We start from the raw sequence: 25,387 nt of genomic DNA, 5'->3' as shown, positions 1-25,387 counted from the left end.
CCTGTGAGTTGCTCTCTGAGCGGCCTCTTAGGTACCTCTCAACAGCTCCATGCGTGTCTCTCTTCAGCATCTCAGAAAGACTAGGGTCTCAATTCCCCAGTCAGCTATTGTCCTGGCAGCAGCCACCTCGCCAGCCATCCCCACCCAGTCGGCCAGCCAGCCAGCCGACTGCTCCCCGGACTCGCCAGCCCTCCCTCTCTGCCCCACCCCAGGGAGGACCAGGCTGGCGGCTGGGAGTCTCCCTGCCGGTTCTGCCTCCCTCCTTCCCTCCCTCTCCCTCCCTGCCTCCCTCCCTCCTCCGCCCGCCCCTGAGGCAGGGAGCGTGCAAATCGAGGAGAGGGGGGACGGACAGGCCGGATGGGGTCCAGCTTAGTGCCCTGGGCTCCCCGCCAATGCCCTATCCAGGTTGGGAGTCCCCAGCATCTTGGGACCTACATTTGTGTGAGCTGGGGTGGTTCCCAAGACTGGAGGGTCCCTCCGAGAGGCTCATAGTGCCCCTGTTTTGCATCAGGACCCCCCTCTGATGCTCTGAGCCACCCTCCTCAACCCGGATCTAAAACCCAGGACACAGCTATCAGGCCAGCCTCTCTCTCCACCCCACCCCCTCTTTCTGGCGTCCATCCCCTTCTCAACTCCACCTCTGCTGCTGCCTCTGGCTGTGGACCTGCACCTCTTCCCCATCCCTGAAGGCCTGGGGAGCGGGCTGAGCCTGGATGAGAGCTCCCCCAACCTGGGGCTCTCCCAGGCCATGGCCCGGGTGCTTCCAGGGAGGAGCCCGGGACCCTGAGCATCTACTAGAGGCTTGGCAGAGGCCCCGCAGGGACCGTGTCTTCTGAGGACAAAAGGCGCGGCCAGCGAGCAGACAGGAAGGGGGAAGGGGGAGACCGGCAGCCTGGCGGGCAGACGGGCAGACGGGCAGACGGGTAGCAGGGGACAGTGTTGGCCCCCCTCCCAGCTTGGCGGAGGCATGAAGATGGGGGAGGGAGTGTGTAGTTGGGGAAGCACCTGCCCGGACCCCCACCTGCCAGCTAGCTGGGCACCTCAAGGCTGTGTGCTGCCCACCTGGCGTTCCCTATCACCCCCAGCCCTGCCCAGTGCACTCCTCCAGTGCCTGCTTCCCCTGATGTCTTCGATTTAGACCAGCCCGGCTGTATCCACGGCAACAGAAGCAGGAGTGTCACTGGCTGCCAGATCACTTGAGGGTCCCACAATGTGGCCTGGGCAGTGATTTATCCTGAGTGAGACAGCTTGAGCCCCCTCCCTGGATTTCAAGACAGCCCTGCTGAGAGAGCCTAGGTAAGTAGTCAGCATCCCTCCATCGAGGATGGGGGGCTGGGACTTATGTCCCCAGACACAGATTCCAGAGTCTCTATCACTGCCATGCTCTCTTTCTCTGACTCTGTCTCTCTCTTTCTGCTCCATCACAAGGACTACTTGGGCACCCAAGCCTGGAGAGTCCTCTAGCCCTCCCTATCTTCCTCAATCCCAAATGTCCCATGAGGAAGGGAACCACCACCTGTTTCCCTGTACAGGGTCTATTTTTATAATTATGGTTGCATTTGAGCACGAAGTTGTGTTAATATTTCCTTGTGTGCTCTCTGTGAAAGGCATGTCTGGAGCCCAACTGTGCTCCCCTCACAATGCCTGCACCCTGGGCAGGCTCAGCCTCCTGCAGCTTCCGCCTCTCCCTTCACTCTCAGCCAGGTTCCTTGGCCGGCATGCAGCGTGTGTCTGTGTCTGTGTGTCTGCCCATGTGTATGAGCTGGCAGGTGGGTAGAGAAGCAGCTCCCAACCCAGACCACCCCCCACTCCTTGCTTCCTTCTTTCCTTCCTTTCCCTGTCTCTCCCCACAGGTAGCAAAGACTTTTGCTCACTCACTACGGAGGATACTGCTGTGATTTCCAGCTAGGGGTTGGAAGCCACTTTAGGGCTAAGAGGAAGGTGAGGTGGGGGTGAGAAGCACTTCCAGGCCCTAGACTGCCTGATACCGTGGGGGGGGACAAGGACCGTGCCACGCAACACCTTGCAGGGGCCTGACACAACATGGTTGCCTCCACAGTGTGAACCCTAGCCTAATCCAAGGCTCTCAGTCTGTTTCAGATGTCCACATTGTGTCTGGGACTCCCCAGATATTGTGGCCTTGCATGCTGTTGGCCAGTCGTCCCTCTGCCTGAAGAGGCAAGAAAGCCTGGTACCTGGAGAACATGGATTCTCCAAGGAGACCTCCCTCAACTACTGGCTCTGCAACTTATAGTGAAAGTGAAACTTGCTGAACCTCAGTTTTCTCATCTGCCAAAGAGACTGGTAACCCTTCCTTCATGGGTGTGTGTAGTGACAAAATGAGTTGGTGCATGTAAGTAAAGGATGTTTGTAGAAGTGACCCTGAAGCAATGTCAGTAAAGCTCATGGTCAAGATTGTTGGTGATTTTGTCATTACTTATTTGGAGGAAGGAATGGCCCCTCTTCTCCAGGGTCTTAGCTGAGATCTAGTGGGTGGGCAGTAGGTAGGTAAATGGGGGAGGGGCGTGGAAGGGAGGGAGGCAGGAGCAATTCTGTGTTGTGACTGTTCATCTAAGGAGGAATACATGGTGGTGGTAGGCAGAGCCTCCTGCCCCCACCCTCCTCCCCAGGATCCTTCCCTACAACTTGCCCCTGTCTGTGCACACACATATAGAGGCTTGAGCCCCCATGAGCTAGCAGAGGCCTGGCTTGTAGCCTGCAGCATTGCTGACCCTGGTGATGTATGCATCTCCCTGTTGAGGGGAAACTTGGCAAGAGTTTGGCTTGGTGATTGGCAGGGCTTGGTGACAAGGCTGAAGCTTCTGAGATCACAGGGCTTTGGGTGTGGCCCATGTAGCAGCCAGAGCTGTGGGGGACAGGTCCCAGGGAGTTCCCAACATAGAACTTGAGCTGGAGGGACAGTTGGGTCCACTGGCTGGTTTCTGAATGTGGAGATGTGGTGGACCACTGTGTGAGGGGTCAATGACTGGAAGACAGTTGTCAAAGCCGGGGGAGGAGTAGAGGGAGGGGAAACACTGAGGCCCAGAAGACCTCCTCTGTGGGGGCAAGGAGGGGTGGCATTCTGGGGTACAGAGTAGACTTTTATAAAGAAGCCCTTGGTACAGAAGGGAGAGACTCCCACACATGGTCCAGAGGCATCTAGGCCTGAGCATTGGTATATATGTGCAACTGAAAACATATGGCTGTGTGTGTGCATCTGTTCATGGGCACTATGAATGTGTATGAGTCTGTGTGTATGAGCAGGTCACATGATGGTGTGCAAGTGTGTAGGTGTCTGAGTAGGATCATTTGTACAAGGGAGTGGGTATGACTTTGCATATCTGTCTGGGTGGGCAAATGGGCATATTTGATCCTAAGCCTGAGTGAGGGTGTTGTTTCTCTGAGCCAATAGGCCTGTTGAATGCCTGGCTGTGTTATATGTGTGTGGTATCCATTTGTCTTTGAATGTACATGTCTGATTGTATGTGTATGAGTATGAGGGTTTCAGAATGTCTAGGTGTGCATATCCTGTTAGGTGATTGCCTGGGTAGATCTGATTGTGTATATTTGTGTGTACCCATGTGTGCATATGAGTATAGGTGCATCTAAACGGTGTATTTCTAAGTGAACGGGCTTGTGTGTGTGTGTGTGTGTGTCCATGCATGTATGGGAAGGTATGTGTGTGTGAACATGCTTCTGCATAGGTGTCCCTGTCATGTATATGTATGAGTAGGCCTGTGTGTGAATGTTTTTGTGGATTCTCCAACATTTTGAATTATGTCTGTGTGCACATGTTTGAAAACATATTGTCTGTAGACAGACCGTTGGGTCCACATCTGATTAGGGAAATGTTAGTATAGATGGTCACACTAGTATAAAAAGAACTAATTGTGTGGGAAGGGGAGAGTATGTGAATGCACATGTTTTGTGCATGAAAGTATATCTTGTGGGTTTGCCTATGTGTGCACATTTGAATATATGAGTATGGCTGAGGGCTGTACACCTTTAAATATATACACAAAAGGCTGTGTGCATAGATAAATGGCTACATTCATGTATACATCTACTTGTGTTTGTGGGTATACTCTTGTGTGTAAGTGCATTTCTGAGTGTGGTTTGCATGAGCAACTATTCTAATAATTCTTGGATGCACATGTCTCATTATGTATTTTGTTTGAATTTCTGAGTGAATTTGAATGTGTGAGTGTGGAAATGCCTGTGAGTGACTGAATGTATGTGTGTATGCTAGTATGTGTGAATATTAGCTGTGTGTGCACTTGAGTGAACATGTCTGTATATTTGCCTGTGTATTCACACACATCTAAGTGTATGTGTGTGTAAATATGCCCATATGTGTGTCTGTCTGAATGTACAGGTGTCCAAACTGTACAAGTTTGTACAGTTCTAATTATTTGTATATGTGTATTTGTGTTTACCTTTGTTTGTTTTGGAGTGTATGTTGTAGAACAGTATAAGTGAGTAAATATACACGCCCCTCTTGACCTGTAAGTGCATTTGAGTGTGTGTGTGTGTGTGAGGATGTCTTTGCATGAGTATGTCTGTGATGAGTGTTAGCAATTCTTCTTGTGCGGGTGTACAAGCTTGTGAGAATATGTGACTATTCCACATGTGCATGAATCTTCTTTTGTTTGCATAGTTTCTCATGTGGGTGTATGAACATGTGTCAACGTACATACATGGTGTGCATAATTGTGAGTGAGTGTGTTTTGTAAGTAATTTGTGTCTTCATGTCTGATTTCATGCATGAAGGAATGATGTACAAGCCTGAGTTCATGTGAATATGCTTACAGGTGTACATGCCCAGTTGTGTGTGTGTCTGTGTGTGTTCGAATGCCATGTATGAGTACACCATCTAAATTATAAGCATGTGCTTATAATGGGTGTTTGTGTGTGTGAGTACATCTTTGTGTGAGTATGTGTAACTATGCTTATGTGGTAATATCTGGGACTGTACATGTGTGTATTCGGGAGCTCACTTCTGTGTGTCATGTTTGTTCATTGTCTTATTGGGTGTGATACAGAGTCTGCCTGTCTATGGACATATGCATAAATTTGCCTGTGTATACACCTGTGTTTGTGAGTGAATATATGTTCTTCATGGGCATTATGTCGTGTGAATATATACTATGCCTATATGTCTGTGTTTGAGGATAAATGGGTGTGCATATGCGGGACCAAGTGCAGTATGAGTGTTCACTGTCGTGGGAGTACCTATGTGTAGGGATGAGTGTAGGTATTTGTGCACATGCATGTCTCAGGGAAAGAGATTTGGCTTTGGGCTTGTGCAGATAGGTCTGATCATCGAAGGGGAAGATAAGGGAGGATACTTGTGAGTCTGCATTATGCTCTGTGTATCCCAACATGTATTTATGTGCATGTCTGAGGGTCAGTGGTACCGTGCTAGATCATGTCTGGCTTTAATTATGTAGAAATCCTAGAGAATATAAGTCATAACACTTCAGCAATCCATGACCACCTTCTGGGGTTTCTCTGGCCTTGACCATGTGCTGGGCTTTTGTATGGGTCTCAGGATAATTCCTGTCATCATTCACACTCAGGAAGTGAAACCAATAATGACTGATGTCCTACTAGGGAACAGGGCCTGTGACCCCTTTAGAAAAGGATTTCTTGAAACACAAAGACCTCTTTTCCCATCCTTGCCACCACCAAAGGCACTGAACAAAATGGCATTGTGTGGTATCAAAGGTCGGCAAATGGTTTTTACACACAGCACCCAAATTGTGCTATCCAGGCAGAATTCTAGATCTAAATGTTTATGTATAAGTGAAAAAGGAAGGTACATTCAGGTAGAGTGGGGTGTGTGTGGAAGAGGTTCTATATTTGAAGAGAGAGAGAGAGAGAGAAGGATCTAGTTTGTGTATATGTAAAAGACTGATGCTGGGAGGAATTGGGGGCGGGAGAAGACGGGGATGACCGAGAATGAGATGGCTGGATGGCATCACCGACTCGATGGACATGAGTTTGAGTGAACTCTGGGAGTTGGTGATGGACGGGGAGGCCTGGCGTACTGTGATTCATGGGGTCGCAAAGAGTCGGACACAACTGAGCGACTGAACTGAAGAGAGACCCTGGGTGTTTCTGGGTAGGGTTTGTATGTGAGACATTTGGATGTGTTTGAGAGTGATGAGTATGGATGTGGGTGTATGTGAATGATGCATTTGTGAGGCACTATGAGATCATTGGCCTATTGGGTGGAGGATGATATGAGTGACACTCTGGGTGTAGCTATGTGGAAAGATATGTGAGATTGTATATATTTTAGGGATATGTGGTTATGAGTGTATCTGGGTGGTGCAAGAGAGAGTGAGGGGCTATCTCGATGTATGTTTTACGTTGTGGACCTATCTATGTTATGTGTATAAGAGGGAGTGAGTGTTTCTGAGTAGAGTAAGTGTATGAGGGAATATGGGTGTATGGACTGGGGCATTCAAGTGTGGGTAAATTTGGATGGTGTGTAGGTGGGTGAGAGCGCAAGTGTATCTAGGCACTGGAAGTGTGTATGGAGTATATCAATATGGTGTGTGTGTATGTGTAAGAGAGAACTTGGGCACATCTGGGTGAGGGTGGAGTGTGAGTGTGTATATAATTGGGAGTATCTATGGATGCTGTGGGGGCTTCCCTGGTGGTTCAGACGGTAAAGCGTCTGCCTGCAATGCAGGAGACCCGGGTTCGATCCCTGGGTCGGGAAGATCGCCTGGAGAAGGAAATGGCAATCCACTCCAGTATTCTTGCCTGGAGAATTCCATGGACAGAGGAGCCTGGGAGGCTACAGTCCATGGGATCGCAAAGAGTCGCACACGACTGAATGACTTCACTTCACATGGATGCTGTGAGGGGTATATGTGAGTGAGGTGTGTGTGGTATATGTGAGATAGAATGGGTTTATTCTCATGGTGTGTGTGGCGGGTGGGTATTCTGAATGATGGTGATTAAGAGAGGGGGAGCTAGATTATGTGTGTGTGTGTGTTTAAGAGAGTGTGTAGGTGTTTCTGAGTGTGATGGGAGTGTGAGAGCATGAATGTATCCAGTAGGAGGAGTGGGTAGGTGTATCTGGATGGGGTAGAAGTGTTTGGGTTTGATTGGTTCAGGGAGTGAATGTGAGTGTGTTAGGGAGTGAATGTGTGTTGGAGTGTCAATGGGTATATCTGGATGATGTGTGAGAGAGTGTGGTACATATGGGCTGTTTGTGAAACCGTGTGGATGGAGTGTGTTTGAACGTGAATGTATCTGGATGGTGGGTAGGTGAGAGCACAGGTGTATTTGGGTGGTGTATTAAGGTATATCTGGATGGTGTATTGTTAAAGCTTTGACTGTGTATCTGGGTGTACATATACTTGAGTATATGTGTTGCTGCTGCTGCTAAGTTGCTTCAGTCATGTCCGACTCTGTGCAACCCCATAGACGGCAGCCCACCAGGCTCCCCCGTCCCTGGGATTCTCCAGGCAAGAACACTGGAGTGGGTTGCCATTTCCTTCTCCTATGCAGGAAAGTGAAAAGTGAAAGTGAAGTTGCTCGGTCATGTACGACTCCTAGCAACCCCATGGACTGCAGCCTATCAGGCTCCTCTGTCCATGGGATTTTCCAGGCAAGAGTACTGGAGTGGGGTGCCATTGCCTTCTCCGGAGTATATGTGTTAGTATGTGTATAATCGGATAAGGTGTGTGGGAGAGAACGTTTGGGGGACATTGCTGGGTAGGAAATGTGAGTTTGGAATGTGGGTGCATCTGGGTGGTGTGGAGAGGATAAGAACATTGGGTGTATCTGGTCAGTGGAGTGTCTGGGGAAGTTCACCTGGACAGTATGTGTGAAAGTTGAATATATTTGGGTGGATGTGTGTGTGTGAATTTGCAGACGTTTCTAGATGGTAGTGGAGCATATCTAGATGAGGCATGTGGGTCTGAATGTGTCTTAGTGGTCCACAGGGGATGAATCTGGATATTGTGTATATGTATGAGAGGATGTATCTGACTGGGGCTGTGTGAGTGGGGCTCTGTGTGTTTATGTGTGAGAGAGATAGACAGAGAAGTGTGGGTGTATATGGATAGGATTTGTGTGTGAGTGGGTATCTCTGGATTATGTGTAGGTGTCTCTGGATCATGTGTAGGGTGTCTCTGGATTATGTGCATTTGGATGTATTTGAGTTAGACGAGTATATCTGGGTGAGGTGTGTAAGTATAGTATTTTTGAATGGTGTGTGTATCATTGTGGGTGTGTCTTAATACCACATGTGAAAGAGACTATAGGTGTGTCTGGGTTGGGTATGAGGGCTCTAGATTGGGAATGTGAGTTTGGGTGTATCTGAATGTTGTATGTGAGAGTGTGGGTATACTGAGTTGGGAATTTGTGTAAGTGTGGCTGTATCCGGGTGGAGTGCCTCTGAATGTAGGTATATTTGAGGTATATATATATGAGGTGTATCTAGATGGTGTGTGTGTGAGAGAGTGTGTTAGTATTGTGTGTGTGTGTGTGTGAGAGTGGGTGCATCTAAATAGTGTGTGAGAAAAAGAACAGTGTACCCACTTGGGGTGGGGCATGTGAGAATGGGTATATCTAAGTAGGATGTATGAAGTTTTCTCTGGATGGTGTATGGGAGAGAGATAAAGTATATCTGAGTGATGTGTGTGCATATGAATATACATGGATAGTGTGTGAGTGTTTGGGTATATCTGGGTTCAGTTCAGTTCAGTTGCTCAGTTGTGTCCAACTCTTTGCGACCCCACAGACTGCAGCACGCCAGGCCTCCCTGTCCATCACCAACTCCCAGAGTTTAGTCAAACTCATGCCCATTGAGTTGGTGATGCCATCCAACCATCTCATCCTCTGTCGTCCCCTTTTCTCCCACCTTCAATCTTTCCCAGCATCAGAGTCTTTTCAAATAAGTCAGCTCTTCGCATCAGGTGGCCAAAGTATTGGAGTTTCAGCTTCAACATCAGTCCTTCCAATGAATATTCAGGACTGATTTCCTTTAGGATGGACTGGTTCGATCTCCTTGCAGTCCAAGGGACTCTCAAGAGTCTTCTCCAACACCACAGTTTGAAAGCATCAATTCTTCAGCACTCAGCTTTCTTTATAGTCCAACTCTCACATCCATACATGACTACTGGAAAAACCATAGCCTTGACTAGATGGACCTTTATTGGCAAAATAACATCTCTGCTTTTTAATATGCTGTCTAGGTTGGTCATAACTTTCCTTCCAAGGAGTAAGCGTCTTTTAATTTCATGGCTGCAATCAGTATCCGCAGTGATTTTGGAGCCCAAAAAAATAAAGTCTGACACTGTTTCCACTGTTTCTCCATCTATTGGCCATGAAGTGATGGGACTGGATGCCATGATCTTTGTTTTCTGAATATTGAGTTTTAAGCCAACTTTTTCACTCTCTTCTTTCACTTTCATCAAGAGGCTCTTTAGTTCTTCTTCACTTTCTGCCATAAGGGTAGTGTCATCTGCATATCTGAGGTTATTGATATTTCTCCCGGCAATCCTGATTCCAGCTTGTGCTTCCTCCAGCCCAGCGTTTCTCATGATGTACTCTGCATATACGTTAAATAAGCAGGGTGACAATATACAGCCTTGACGTACTCCTTTTCCTATTTGAAACCAGTCTGTTGTTCCATGTCCAGTTCTAACTGTTGCTTCCTGAGCTGCATACAGATTTCTCAGGAGGCAAATCAGGTGGTCTGGTATTCCCATCTCTTTCAGAATTTTCCACAGTTTATTATATCTGGGTAGGGAGTATATCTATGGATGTGGGTACATCTGTATGTGATGTGGAATTATCTAGATGGTGTGTTGGTGGTATATATGTGTGTTTGATAGTATGGGTGTGTCTTGGTGGGGTGCATGATTTGGGGAATGTGTATGAATGTATATATCTTTCCTGGGGCAAAATACACCTCTGCTGGGTTGTCTGTATATGTGTATACAGATATATATATGTATGTGTATATGTGTATATGGAGTGTTTATGTATGTGTATGTATGTGACTGTTCCTGAGCCTGAGTACATGGCTTGTGTGTACATGTGCTTGTGATAGAGTAGTGTGTATCTGTATATGTGTTTGAGGTGAGTGTGTTTCTACATGTGAGTAAGTTAAATCTGTAAGGTTTCAAGCCAGGCTCTAAGTTTGCATCCTAGTTCTGCCTTTATTAGCTGTGTGGCTTTGGGAAAGTCACCTAACCTCAACTATGCCCTAATTTCTTATCTGTAAAGTAGGGTAATAATACTACCTATTTCATAGGATGAGAATTGGATGAGTTAATATTCAAAAAGTGCTTTGGACTGTGTTTAGCACCTTATATGGTGTTCAGTTCAGTTCAGTTGCTCAGTCGTGTCCAACTCTCCGCGACCCCATGAATCACAGCACGCCAGGCCTCCCTGTCCATCACCAACTCCCGGAGTTCACTCAAACTCATGTCCACAGAGTCGGTGATGCCATCCAGCCATCTCATTCTCTGTCGTCCCCATCTCCTCCCGCCCCCAACCTTTCCTAGCATCAGAGTCTTTTCCAGTGAGTCAACTCGTCGCATGAGGTGGCCAAAGTATTGGAGTTTCAGCTTTAGCATCAGTCCTTCCAATGAACACCCAGGATTGATCTCCTTTAGAATGGACTAGTTGGATCTCGTTGCAGTCCAAGGGACTCTCAAGAGTCTTCTCCAACACCACAGTTCAAAAGCATATGGTGTTACCCAGTACTAAAATTGTCACATGTGCCTATCTGCAAGTGTGAATGGGGTAGTTTCTATGTGCATATTTGCCACATTATCAGTATCCATATGTATTTGCTCATCCTGGCTATATGTGAGAGTGTGTTTGTACGTAAAAGTGGGTTCGTAGTTATATGTGTCCCAGTGTGTGTATAAAACCATGGGTGTATGAGAATGGAAGCATGGTTCTGGGAGATTGATGGAGGGGGTTTGGCCCTGTGTGTATACACACATCTGAGTGTATGAGTACATATACCTGTATCTGTGGTAGTACACAGTGTGTTTTTATCTGTAAATGGGCTTTTCAGTGGTCAGAGTGTAAATGTATGCATGTTGTGTGTGTCTGTAAATGTAAGAAGGTTGGTATTCAGGTTTATATGGGATGATGTGGGTCAATGTGGATGTGTGAAGAGGATTTACGCCTTATGGTCATGTACTAAGATATGTGTTCTATGTCATGTGAATGCATGTGTAGGTGTGAATCAGTGTGTTTATGTTTATAAGCAGCAGTGGCTATGTGTGTGTGTATACATGAGTCTGCATTGCTCCACATACTACCTGCCTCTGTGTATGTAGCAGTGAGCCTGAGTCTGTAGGTAGGTGATCATGTGTCTGTATGTGGGAGCAAGTCTGTGCTGTGTATATATGTATGTGTGCCAGGGTAGGATTTATATAAGACAGTAGGTTGAAATCTCTTAGTGTAAGAGCCTGGGGTGGGAAGGGCTTGGATCTATAGGATGTGAGCAGGACGTACCCTGTGTCTGGATGTCAGATCTTATATCCGTGCATGAATGACTGTGTCTGAAAGCATATAAGTCCATATGATTTGGTCTGTAGGTGTGTGTGTATGCACGTGCCCATATGAATGGCAAATGTATCAGTGCGTAGGGCTGTATTTCTATAGAAGGGCGGTTGTATGTGTGTTAAATAAATCTTTGCATGATTTGCTGGTAGGTGGGCACCTACACACATGCCTAACTCTTTCTGTGTAGGAAGGGAGGTACGTGTGTGAGCATCCGATTGCACTTATCAGACGCAGTGAGTCTGGATGTGAGTTCATATTTGAATCTCCATGTACACTTGTGCCTGTGTGCTGTGTATCTGTTTGCGTATGCGAGTGTCTATGCAATATGACTAGCTGTGAATGTGCCAAGCACACAGAGAATGTGAAATATTTGTATGGCACACTATAGTAAACTTTAACGGGATTTCGGGGTACTGGGATTTGGGGAAAAGAAATTCCTTACATTTTATTTATGTTATAAAAATTGTGATAAGGAAATTAAAATGCCAAGTTTTAGAAGTTAATTAGTATTAGATTTGTATGCAGTTTTTAAAATTATTTATTCATTTTTGGCTGCACTGGGTCTTTGTTGTTGTGCGTGGGCTTTCTCTAGTTGCATCGAGTGGGGCCACTCTTCATTGTGATGCATGGGTTTCTCATTGCGGTGTCTTCTCTTGTTGTGGAGCACAGGCTCTAGGGCCTGTGGGCTTCAGTAGTTGTGGAGCATGGGCTCGGTAATTTTGGTGCACAGGCTTAGTTGCCCCATGGCACATGGAATCTTCCCAGACAAGAGATCAAACCCGTGTCTTCTGCATCGGCAGTCAAATTCTCAACCACTGTACCTCCAAGGAAGTCCCTGTATGCAGCTTTTCAATAAAATCTTTTCCAATTTTTTTCATGGCACACTTGAGCTCACTTCTGTAAACATAACTTTTTAATTCACTCGTGCAAATCTATAGTGGTCAACATTCATGCACACTTCTGCATCTTCAGTCATGACTGTCTTATTTTATGGTCATTTTCATCATGATTTGGTAAATCGCTTAGTGCTGAGCATAGATAATTTATATCATTGTTGTATTTCTTGGTAAAAACCCAAACAAAACAAATGAAGAAACTAACCATCGGTACTTTTGACACGGAGATAAATTTCCATTTTGGCCAGCCTCTTCTTGATGTCAAAAGGTAAGACCCATTCCACGGAGGTTGTTTAGGCATAGTTTGCCCTAATGCCCTCGTAATTAGCTTGAATGTATGAAATGTAGCAGCATGGTTCGGAAAACTCACTTAAAAGCATGAGTGTTGGGGTCATCAGATATCATTTTGGTTTCTCTGAAGCAACAGGTGCAGTTTCTTATGTTGAATATGGCTGGTGCTTTCACACCATACCAACCTTTCTTAAGAAATGGAACAACTGCTTGGGCACGCTTCCCTTTTTCACCTCCCTTTTATAACTCACTCATTCTTGCCATGGCCAGGCAGACCCAGGTTTTATGTTGAGAATAGCTACATAACCTCTTCTGTCTCTTAGTAATCACTGTCAAGAGGAAACTATTTGCATAAGTAAGTGGTAGCAAATAAAGGGTATTTTTTCATTGATTTAAACTTTTTTCATCAATAATCAATCATTCTTAGCCTTTGAATTTTGTGCTTCAAAGGTGAGATCCTTCTTGAAATCTAACCCCTCTTTCTTTTCTTTCAATCAAATGTGATGTTGAAATTTCTTGTAACAAATGGTCATGAATTTTGAATCCAACAGAAAATTTTCATTTTGAGTATTTAAAAATAATGAAGTTTTCCCTTAAGTGGACCTTGTTCTATTCATAAGAAGTCTTCTTTAGTATTACCTTATAACGGTAACTAAGCATCACCCAAGGAACCATACTTCACTTGACTTCTTCCAAGGTGAAGTTTGGCTTCAAATCCATAAACCTTGTCAGTATACTTTCATGTATCTTTGAGTGTCGAAAATTTTTGATGTATTTTATTCATGTGCTCAAAGAGCCATGTGTTGAAGCCAGTAAGCATCAAATCTGCAAAGGGAGAACAAAGGAATGCTGAAATTTTTCTTTTAGCTCATAACTCCTTTATAATATCCTACACACTTAGGTTTAAAAAAATAGAGAAAGGTATACTGATTCCAGTGCTTCAGAGAAAGCTGGTAAGTGGGTGGGTAATGCCTTGGATCTAATTAAACTCACCTGGCATCATTTACAGTAGAAGTTAGACCTTTGGGCAAACTTTTATCGGTTAAGGCTCCTCCATGGATGACTCTCAGCATTTTCAGAACAAATTCTAGCTGTAAACTTCCTGCCATCACAACAGCAGCATCAGTCCACAGACTTGTACAGAGTTTCCACAATTTTTCAAAATATTTATCTATCACTTTGAATACTTCAACCTTAGTGTTTTTTTGGTACTTCTGGCATCTCTTTTAAGGCTTTCTGACCAGTACTATAAACCAAGCACAGTTAATCAACATCCCGAGATACATCAATATAAAATGAAAACTCCTTTGATTCAGTGATCTTCTGGGTTAGTGTTATCTTGATATCCCTTGACCTGTCATCACTGTGTCTCCTAACAAATCATTGAAAGTGTCCCCTTTTCTATTTGGTCTCAAATGTGTGGACAATTTCCCAGCAGACTGCGAACATATAAGATTCTACTGGGCAGGCATCTTAGCTTTACTGGTTAATTGCATAACCTTGTTACTAGCTGGTTGAACTCCATCTAAGAATGTTCTAACTCATCTCAAAAGAATCCTGTTTCTTTATTTGCTCTTCTAGATGCTTCAAAAGGTCCATATCTTTCTCTGTTCGATAGATTGTTTTGTGGTCTGTTGACCAACATAGCCTACTGGGAAAGTTTCTTTTAATAACTTTTCCATACAAATTGGATGTTTAGGCTGAGGAAAAGAGGGCTAATTGGGCAGCTGAGCTCAAGTCTGAGACAGTCCTCATTAAATTGTTTAAATTAGGAATATCCTGGATTATTTTGGAGGGGAGACTATTGCATTTGTTTTATGAGTCTCCTGATTTTCCAGCTTTGATCAAAAAGTCCAATTTGATGAGGAAATAAATATCTTAAAAATTAAATCTACTTGAATATTAAGTATTTAAGGGGTCAGCAGACCTTTGTGACTTCTGAAAATTGATTTTTTTTCCCAAAAATCAAGTTCTAGGACTTCTATATTTTTAAGCAGCACTCAGAAAGGCTTAGAGTTCTCTTTAATGAATCAATTCAGCTGTAGTCAGGCTGCACTTGTTTATTGACAAATTTTTTACCTAATAAAAGATAAAAATTAATTGTGAAATCAATTATGAAATCCTGCCAAGAATCAGATTTGCCAAATTTTAAATATTAGAAGCCAGTAGCAAATAAATCAATAAATAAGCAAAGAAATAATAAAAATGTTCTAATATTTTTTAAAGAGTTCTTATCTTTTAGAAATAATTACTGAAATTCTTATGGATGAACTGGCATAATATACAAGCTTCAGAATACTCTGAAAGTGGGAGAACTGGGTGAGGTTATAGGTGAAACAAGACCCTATGAGTTGACTGTTGGTGAAGCTGGGCAGTGGGTGCACAGAGGTTCGTTACAGGATTCTTCTACATTTCTGTTTGAAATGTTCTAGAAGAGAACATTTTTTAAAAAATAAGCAATAATCAAGGAAATTAACAAAATAGGTATATTCTCTTTAGGAACGCCTGATATTATATAGGGCTTCCCAGGTGGCACAGTGGTAAAGAATTCACCTGCCAATGCAGGAGACGTAAAAGACGCAGGTTCAATCCCTGCATCAGGAAGATTCCCTGAAAGCGAAAATGGCAACCTTCTCCAGTATTCTGGCCTGGAAAATCACATGGACAGAGGAGCCTGGCGGGCTACAGTCCAAGGGGTTGCAAAGAGTCGGACACAATTGAGCAACTGAGCACATGATACTATATAACAGTAATAACAGCTACAATCATACAGCCCTTCTATTTTTGTAGGAAAAAAAATTGCCCAAAAATAAGAATGAGATAAAATTAAAAGCAAACATTGTACACATATGGGCAAAAGCAAAAAGTCTTACTGATTATGAACAAAAAGTGGCAATCAAAGTAATAATCCAACTATCTGGGATATTCCTACAAGAAGCAGTCCAGATATTTACAACCTCCCTTCTCACATGGTCCCCTTGAGCCCCATCTTGCTCCAACCCAGGGCAGCTCTGCTAATGTTTCCACCTGTATGTTCCAGAGTTGGCTGCTGTGTGCACTTGCACAGGTTTGTCTCTTGATATATACCTGTTGCAGGATGTATATGTCAAGTAAGTGTATCTGAGTTGTGAGCAAGTTTGTGTGTGTATAGACATCTGTGTGTGAGAGTCTATCTGTATATACTATATCTGGCTTTTCTCTTTGTGTTTGCTTGTGCTTGCATTTTGCTAAGGGGTGTGTGTGTGTGTGTGTGTGTGTGTGTGTGTGTGTGCGCGCGCGCACGCGTGCGCACATTGGAGCTGGTCTACTTCTCTGCATAATGTACATGAATGGGCAACAGTGTGTACCTGTGCTAGGGTATGCATATCTGTGTTGGTGAGTGTAACTAATCTGTGTGAGACATCTTGGATCAGTTGGTCTCTGTGTGTTAGAGTATGTACATGTGTGTATATATGAGTAGTTTTTAACTAGTCTATTTTTTCTGTTGGTATCTGAGGGGCAGTCTGTCTGTATACACATACATATGTGTGTTTGTGTGTGTATATGTGTGTGTGTCAGGGTTCAAGTGCATGTGAGCACGCTGGTGTATGTAACTGAGTGTTAGTGTGTATAACCAAGATTGTATATGTGATAATACAGATATGCCACTGTTTTCATACCTGTGTTGCAAGAGTTTGAATACATGAGAGGATTTGAATAATCAGGTCCACTGGGACAAAGGGTATATATGAGCCTGAGTGTGAGTGACAATGAGTAGGTTTATGTATGTGTATCTCTCAGGATTTAAGAGTTTGTGTGTGTGTTAGGGGAGTTGTAATTAATGGGTTTGTGGGCCACTGCACATGTATGTTATGGGCGTGTGTGTCTGAGTGTATCTGTGCATATGAGCAATTCTTAGGCTTCCCGTACACAACACCATCTTTTATGTAACATATTTTGTAACGCCTCTTTACCATCTGGACATTAAGTTCTTAGATAATATAACCTCTCTGCATATATAATTTCAAAAGAAGACATATAGTATTTTATACCATATCCACATTGTATTAACTCTAATATATATAAATAAGAAATAAAAGTGATTTATAAGAAAATAATTTGTATTTCAATACAGAAATGCTTGGACATGACATTCCCTAAGAGATTCAGTGAATTAAAGGCTTGTAACGTAACAGGTAAACACAGATTTAGAGAAGGGGAAAAATCAGAAGCTGCCCTTTGTACAAAGTGCAGGAAAATGACAGGCAAAGGCCTAGGAATGAGAGTTTCCGAAATAGTGAACTACTCAAGGAAAGTGCTCCAAAAAACAAAGCATAGTCTCTAGACTTAGCGTGACAACCACATTCCTGGATAATTCAGCATATATTAAATCAAAGAAACAACTGTGTTTATCAGTGAAATAGAGTTAGAGTCTAGGTTCAGTTCATGCCAAGTCCAAAATTCTATGGGATTTGAGACATATGTTGACTGTGTGGAATTGCCCTACAAGTCTCTGGACAGCCAACATCCTCACGAAGGACTCCAAAAATGTTAGAAGGACATACTCAGCGCTGTGGCAACCAAAAAATGCTCCTATAAATGTCCAAAATTTCCCCTAGGGGGCAGCAATACCTTTATTGAGAACAAAGCACGGGTGTTTAAGCAGGGGTACACTGCCGTGTGAATGAGGCAGCATACACAATATACCGTGTGTGTGTGTGTATGTACACCTCCCACGCACACCAGTGCCCCTATATGTGAGCTGGTTGCTGTCCGTTGGTCTCTATAGAAATAGCCTATGTGATTCTGAGTGTGTGTGTTGGTGTCTGTGTATCTCTAAGGGCATCTGGGCACAGGCAGGTGTGTACGTGTCACTCATATGCACATGCATCCTTAGTCTGGGATGGTCCCAGGCTGTGGCTGCCCGTCCGTGCTCAGAACCCTCTCCTCATTTTTTTTATATTATCACCCCAGCTTTCTAGGCAACACCAGGGTTTTGTTTGTTTGCTGGTATTGTTTTATGGTTTTTTGTTTTGTTTGTTCTGTTTTAGTGTTTGTTTTTGTTTTCACTGAGACTCTAAGCTACACATTATCCACTTTCTTGGTCTTAGTTTGTCTCTCTGTGTCTCCCTCTCTCTGTATCCATCTTTATTTCTGCCTCTCTCTATCTTCATCACCTCTCTATATCTGTCTCTCACTCCCCATCCCTGTCGCTTTATTTCTCTACATCTTTCTCCCTTTCCTGGCATTACCCCTGTCCTTCTCTCTCTTTGTCTCTGTCTCCTTCCCCCCCTCTCTCTGTCTCTATTTTTTCTCTCTGTGTTTCTCTCCCACTCTCATCTCTCTATTTTCACCTTTCTGTCTCTATATTTCTCCCTTGTCGGTCTCTTGCACTGTCTCTGTTTCTCTGTGTGTGTGTGTCTGTCTGTCTTTTTTTGACTTCCTCTCTTCTTCCTGTCTGTCTCCTCTTCTCTATGTAAACCTCTGTCCTTTCTCTGTTTATTTCTCCCACCACGTTCCTATGTCTCCATCTCTCTCTTTCTGCTCCTCTCTTTCTCTGTTGCTTGTGTGTCTCTCTGACTCTGTCTTACATTCAATCTCTGTCTCTATCACTTCCCCCTGCCACTCCTCAAGGCTAAGGAGTGTGTGTGTGTATGTGTGTGTACATATTTACACACACCCAGCTATCAGCTGGTCCACAGATCTGTGGGAGCTGTGAGGCCTTGAGGGGCTGAAGGGGCCCACCAACTCCACTTCTCTCAAGCCCCTGCCCTAGCACCTTCTCTTGGTCCACTGGCATTGGCTTTAAGACTTTGGGGTACCATAAGAAAAGTTTGGCCCCAGGTGGCTGTGGCAGGCTCAGTTGGATTGAACTGAGAAACAGTGCAGAGGGGAGCCATTTTCCAGGAAGGGAGTGGGTAGAAAGACATCCACTCAAGCCCCACCTCTTCCAACCTCAATGCCATCCCAGCCCCAGCAGGAGTTCTGAGCTTCTCTGGCTTCTGCTTTACTGCCTTTCCTGGGAAACCTGCCCTGCTATCCTATCATGCCCTATATCTCCCACCCAGCCCTCATACACTGAGAGCTTTCCTACTTACCCCCAAGCTTTCCTGTGCCCTCCCATTCACACACTACCCAGACTGCTTTCTCAGCAAATCCTACCTGGATGCCTCCAGGTGGCCCTCCCTGAGCCACTAGCACCCCCACTAGTCCCTCAACCAATTGATTTGACAGCTTTTGACTGAGAGCCTATGGTGGGCTCTGCACTGCTCTTCTAGAGTGTGTGAGTTGATAACCCCTACCCTCGTGGAGCTTTCCTTCGAATAGGGAGGGGCAGGCAATAAATCAAAATTTTAAAGTGAATATTTTATAATAACCATAAATGAAGTATAGTCTTTAAAACTGTGAATCACTGTAACTTATATAATATTTATATCAACTATATGACAATATAAATAAATAAATTAAAACGACTTTATAAAAGGTAAATTATGTAGTGCATCAGAAGAGAGAAATTCCTTCCAGGAAGAGAAATAAAGCAGGGCAGGGAGGCACAGGGGTGCTGTTTTCTCACCCAGATTACTACAGGAGCCTCCTAAGTCATATCTCTACTTCTGCCTTTGCCTCACATGGTCTATGCTCCTCACAACAGCAAGCAGGATCCCATTCAATCCTGAGTCATATCACATCTGTCTCTGTGCAAAACTCTCCCATGGCGCCCATCTCACTCAGGTTAAAAGTCAGAGTCCTCAGTGGGACCTATGTGATCTGGCCTCACCACCTTGCTGAGCTCTCCTACCACTTTCCCCTTGATCATTCCATTCCACCTATCTCGTTACTCTTCTTCAAATGTACCACGTGCAGTCTCACCTCAGAGCCTTTGTTCTGGCTATTCCCTCTGCCTAGACTTCTCTTCTCCCAGATATCCACATGGCTCACTCACCTCCTTCATATTTTTGCTCAGATGACACCTCTTCCATGAAGCTTTCCCTGTCTACCTCATTTAAAACTGTACTTCCAAAAATAAATAAACAAAACTGTACTTCCCCCACCCCTGGCACTTCCTATCCCCCTTCCCTCCTTAAATTTAGGAACTTATCATCATCTGACCTACTATAATTCACCTATGTATCTTCTTTATTATCTAGAATGTCAACTTAACAAGAGCAGAGACCTTTGTCTGTTTATTTCACATCTGTTTCACCAGTGCCTGGTACACAGTAGGTGCTCAATAAATAGTTTTTCAAGAAATAAGTACATACAAGCATATCTATATCTTTATGTTCACACATACTTTCCACTTCATTTAAAGTAAAAACCAAATCTTTGTCATGGCCCACAGCCCTGCACGGTCTGGCCCCAGACCCCTCTGTGAATTCACTTTCCACTGTCTCTCTTGCCCGCCCTGGTCCAACCACACTGATCTTCCCACTGTTCCATGAGTGTGCTAAACACATTCATTATGACTAAAGAAACCTATTTAATGAGTGGCTACTACTGTTAACCAAAAAGCTAAAAAATAAAAACCACTGTGAAATAAAAGCTAATGAGGTGCATTATATATAGGAGCTATACTGTTTTGTGAAACTTTGGGTTCAGCTCTATGTGCACATGTGTGTATGTGTATCAGGTTTTGATGTAAAATGTATTTCTTACTATGGGTGGCAGTTTTAAAAGTTCAAAGAACACAACCTTTGGGCTTTACAAAGGGAGAGAAGAGCCGCACCCACATTCCCACCAGTGGAGGAAAGAGGTAACCGAGGACATCCAGAGAGATGAAGCACCCCTCACCCAGCAAGGAGGGAAGAAGAGCAGCAGTGGGCCAGGGGCAGGGCCTGACACCAGCTGGGAGTAAGAGGGGAGGCTGCGTAGACACACTAACACTGCCCTTTCTCTTTCTTCCTCACCTTTCCTTTCCATCTGTTTCTCACTGTTTCTTTTTCTTGTGTTTCTCTCTCTCCCTCCCTACTCTCTCCTTCTTTCCCCCTCTTCTTGTCTCTCTGGTTCTGTCTCCCTATCTTTTCTAACTCTTTCTCATCCCCTCCATTTCTGTCTCAATTTGTGTCCATTTTCTCTTTGCTCTGTCCTTTCTCACTCTCTCTGCCCCTGTGTGTGTGTTTTCACGCTCTCTCTTGCCCTCATACCTCTGTCTATCTGTGTCTGTGTCTCCCCCATCATCCTCACTTGCAGGTGCAGCCCAGCAGAACAACTGATGGAGTCCCCTGGGGCCCATCGAGTACTGGACTGGCTGACCCCATAGGGTTGGGAGCAGCCCCTGCCCCTCAGTATGGCCAACACCACTGGAGAGCCCGAGGAGGTGAGCGGTGCACTATCTCCACCATCAGCAGCGGCTTACGTGAAGCTGGTGCTGCTGGGACTGATCATGTGCGTGAGCCTGGCGGGCAATGCCATCTTGTCCCTGCTGGTGCTCAAGGACCGTGCCCTGCACAAGGCTCCTTACTACTTTCTGCTGGACCTGTGCCTGGCTGACGGCATACGCTCTGCCGTCTGCTTCCCCTTTGTGCTGGCTTCTGTGCGCCACGGCTCCTCATGGACCTTCAGTGCGCTCAGCTGCAAGATTGTGGCCTTTATGGCTGTGCTCTTTTGCTTCCATGCGGCCTTCATGCTGTTCTGCATTAGCGTCACACGCTACATGGCCATCGCCCACCACCGCTTCTATGCCAAGCGCATGACACTCTGGACATGCGCAGCTGTCATCTGCATGGCCTGGACCCTGTCTGTGGCCATGGCCTTCCCACCTGTCTTCGACGTGGGCACCTACAAGTTCATCCGTGAGGAGGACCAGTGTATCTTTGAGCATCGCTACTTCAAGGCCAATGACACGCTGGGCTTCATGCTTATGTTGGCTGTGCTCATGGCAGCCACACATGCTGTCTATGGCAAGCTGCTCCTCTTCGAGTATCGTCACCGCAAGATGAAGCCTGTGCAGATGGTGCCAGCCATCAGTCAGAACTGGACATTCCATGGCCCTGGGGCCACTGGCCAGGCTGCTGCCAATTGGATCGCTGGCTTTGGCCGAGGGCCCATGCCACCAACCCTACTGGGTATCCGGCAGAATGGGCATGCAGCCAGCCGGCGGCTGCTGGGCATGGACGAGGTCAAGGGTGAAAAGCAGCTGGGCCGTATGTTCTACGCGATCACGCTGCTCTTCCTGCTCCTCTGGTCACCCTACATCGTGGCCTGCTACTGGCGAGTGTTTGTGAAAGCCTGCACCGTGCCCCACCGTTACCTGGCCACTGCTGTTTGGATGAGCTTCGCCCAGGCTGCTGTCAACCCAATCGTCTGCTTCCTGCTCAACAAGGACCTCAAGAAGTGCCTGAGGACTCACGCCCCCTGCTGGGGCACAGGAGGTGCCCCAGCTCCTAGAGAACCCTACTGTGTGATGTGAAGCAGGCTGGTAGGCAGACAGGCAGGGAGAAGGTCGTGGCCACCATGATGAAGCCAACAGAAGGGAAGAGGTAGGGCTCCATACAGGAGCCTTTCTTTCTGAGCTCCAGCCCCAGACCCTGGAACAACCTGGAATCTAGGCACCTTTGCCAACACCTCCCCAGGGCTGGGGACTGGGTGGGGACTGGGAAAGATGCATTTCTAGTCCTACGGAGCCTATCTCCACCTCCTCCTTCTCCACTTCTACAGTCTCTCTCCTCTCTCTCTCTCTCTCAGAAGTGACAATTCAGAAAAAAAAATAAAACTGAAAATGCAGGTTTTCCTACTCATAGCTGAGGAGACAGGCTTTCTTGCTTTAATGTCTCTCCTCTGACATTGTCCAGAAGGGGGAAATTTGTCCTGTAAAATAGACTTCTAGAGCTCTTATTGTCCCTTCTGCTCCCACGCACCCTCTCCTTCCAAGTCCTTTAGCAAGGCCTGGATGAAATTGATCTGCTGACGAAAGGGACCAAAGTGGGTGTTCAGTCCCCAGGGAGCAAGGTTTAATTGCTATGTTGTGTGCAATGTTGTTTTAGGCTAACCCTGGTCCCAAGGCCAATCTTTTATCCATCCCTACCATGTCCAGACCTCCCAAGTGTTTCTTGAGCATTTGTTTGAGAAACAAGGAGGGGAGGGAGAAGGGCCTCTGGGATGGGCCCAGGTTAGGTGAATAGCAGGATGTGAGCAATATGCCTCAAGCTGAAGAGACCTCAGCTTGGCTGCATTCTCTCAAGCTGCCTCCAGGATCCCCATCCTACAGCTCTTCTTCCTGAGGATGGATATCCACTCCAGCCCCACTGAAGTCAATATGGGTGCCATACAGGCAGGAGCAGCACCCCTCCAGGGAAGTGTAGGGAGAAAGTCAAACTTCCCCAGAATGGCTGAATCCCAAAGCCTGGGGTCAGAGCAGAGTTGAACCCCAGAATTGTCACCTGAGTTCATGCTACTCTCCTAAAGATGAAAATTCTTTGAGGGCCTTGGTAAGTCATAGTGGTATAAGCTCCAAGGCACTGTGGACTTGAGTCCATTCCTCTCTGACCTCTTTTTGTCCCTTAAAGCCTCAGGGGCCTCAGGCCCCTCTTTGGTAACCCTTGGCCTTCTGGGCCCTTGGCCCCCAACTTCCTTGCTCTGAACAGCCCTTCCCCTCTTCTCCCCTCCACCATTACTTCCACCCCAAGTGGAGCAGAATGCAGCCAGATTCCCCAGGCGGGAGATCCAAAGCCTCCTTCCCAGGGCAGAACCCACTCTGGGTTCACATCAAGTCTTATGGACTGGTGAGCCAAACTGGCATTCTTTGCCTGGTTCTGTGTCCCCCTCTCACCTCCTGGGAGAGCGGGAGATCTGTATTTTTCCACCCCCTTTCTCTCCCCTATAGAAGCCCTTGTCCTACACTCCCTCCCTACCCTAAGACAGCTCCGGAACTGGGCAAGCCTTGACTTAAGCAAGAAGAATGGAGAAGGCACTCTAGGCAAGAGAGACATTAATGAGCCTGGTTATGGAGTGGCCCTGGAAAGGCAGGCCAGAGTGGCTGAGAGACTGGTATACAGGGGGGTACCTGTTCTCTCAGTGATAGTGATGGGGGTGCCTTTTCCAGGGAGTGGGGTGGGGGTAGATAGGGTACATTCAGGAGGATTTTCCTCTATTTCTTTTTTCTAACTGCCTGGATTCACCATTGGATTTTGTAAATGGAAAACTGAAATGAACAATGCTATATTGGATGTTTTCTCTTTCTGTCTGTGTGTGTGGGTGGGTGTGTGCCCTATCTGCAATGACCACATGTAGGGAGGTATGGTCAAGAGAGACAGTGTGTCTGTTTGACTTTGTTGGGGTGCACTCTGGCCTGGGGCACACATGTGAGCAAATGCCTGTATGTGGAGACATATACAGTGCATGTGAGCACACACATGCACATATGCACCTAATTGAGAGAAGACAAAACAGTAGTATGTTCCTGCAGCAGGAAGTAGAATGGTCAGAGAGATGGAACTTGAAAATGATATGTATGGATGTAGCAAGAGGGTAGACTCCCATCTCAAAAGATCTTCCTCCCCTGGCCCAGGCTCTGAACATGGGGGACAGGATACTTGAGAATCCCATCTCTTCCAAAAGTCTGGAGCCCCCAAGTACCACTCCCAACTCCTGTATGAGTCTCCTCTCAAAAACCCAGATAAGATGTTCCTGAAACTGGACCACCATGGAGAATGGGGACTGGTAATTGGGGATCAAACTTGGGGGAACTGTTGGGTTAGGTAATGCCCCACACACACACTAAGTAATGGCTTATGGAGGGACTGCTCAGTCTTGGATAGGAGCCCTTCAGAAGGATCCACTGTATACAGCTGGGATTTTGGTAAGGTTTGATTAAATTCAGAGGGATGGATGTCACAGGGAAAAAACAAACAAACAAGCCTGGGAGTCTCCCCAGCCAGCCTGTTCCCTGGGCGCTCAATTACTTTATGAGATGCACAGAATTGAGTTGACCATACTCCTCAGTTCTTGGCATACTGTATCATCATTGGTCCATATGAAGCCCTTATATTCTTTTTTGTTTTGTTTTGTCCACTTCATCACCCATCCCTAATCCCATCCCCCCTCCCACATAGGCACCCCACTCTTGTGTATTTAACGTGTGTTTTTCCAATCCACCATTCATGTGTTTTATTTACATATACGTGTATATGTGGAAAATGTATGGTATTGTTATGTGTTTTAATTTACATAAACAGTATTGTACTATAAATCTTGTACCGTTTCTTTCTTCACTCAACATTCTGTTTTTTGAGATATCCAGCCATGTTGCCGTGTTTACACCTAATTCATTCTAGTGGTCCATCTTATACATATATCACATTTTTATTCATTCTCCTGGATGATGTGTCTGTAGGTGTCTCAAATTTTCTGCTACCACGACAAGACTGCTATGGGCAGTTTTCTAAATGTCTTTTTAGTGACACCTTATTTAGAGGAGAGGAAACAAGCTCAGAAAGAGGCAGTGATTTTGTCAGGGTTTAAAAGTGAGAAGCAGACCTGTGACACGAATCCCAGACGGAAGACAGAACCCCACCACTGTGCTTCATGAGAGACCATCCATTTGCCCCCCCAGTCTAAAATACAATTAAAAGCAGCATACACTGAGGAAATTGAGAGGAAAGGGTGGAAACAAGTATGGAGTTGATGAAGAAATAGAAAGTCCTAGAAAGATCTAGCAGATGAACTGAGTC

General features: G+C 45.6%; 2 protein-coding genes across 6 annotated transcripts in view; one reads left to right on the top strand and one right to left on the bottom strand.

The window, feature by feature from the left end:
• LOC148773296 (uncharacterized) overlaps positions 1 to 103 on the bottom strand; it is a 40,653-nt gene extending 40,550 nt beyond the window's left edge. The window contains exon 1 of the transcript XR_016036861.1: positions 36 to 103. The gene's annotated coding sequence lies outside the window, so the exon portion shown is untranslated. The remainder of the gene's footprint in view (positions 1 to 35) is intronic.
• A 481-nt stretch (positions 104 to 584) lies between these two features.
• Positions 585 to 24,843, top strand: GPR173 (G protein-coupled receptor 173). Of its 5 annotated transcripts, none has more exons than XR_008687520.2 (3): positions 585 to 1,296; positions 1,854 to 1,941; positions 2,101 to 3,040. XR_008687520.2 is itself a non-coding variant. In XM_088833638.1 (3 exons), exon 3 carries the CDS (start codon positions 21,007 to 21,009, stop codon positions 22,126 to 22,128), a length of 1,122 nt encoding a protein of 373 aa, XP_088689764.1. In that variant the 5' UTR covers positions 585 to 923; positions 1,139 to 1,296; positions 20,910 to 21,006; the 3' UTR covers positions 22,129 to 24,843. The 5 variants fall into 5 exon arrangements, 2 of the variants coding, with proteins under 2 accessions (XP_088689764.1, XP_055294665.1); XR_008687519.2 differs by having other exon boundaries at positions 2,091 to 3,040; XM_088833638.1 differs by lacking the exons at positions 1,854 to 1,941; positions 2,101 to 3,040 and adding an exon at positions 20,910 to 24,843 and having other exon boundaries at positions 585 to 923; positions 1,139 to 1,296.
• Positions 24,844 to 25,387: the final 544 nt, after the last annotated feature.

Source organism: Moschus berezovskii, chromosome X (assembly GCF_049115385.1).
Source record: "Moschus berezovskii isolate FMDL1 chromosome X, NW_MosBer_1.0, whole genome shotgun sequence".
NCBI lineage: Eukaryota > Metazoa > Chordata > Mammalia > Artiodactyla > Moschidae > Moschus > Moschus berezovskii.
Note: the sequence above shows the minus strand (reverse complement) of the source record. Positions and strands in the feature narration are given on the sequence as shown.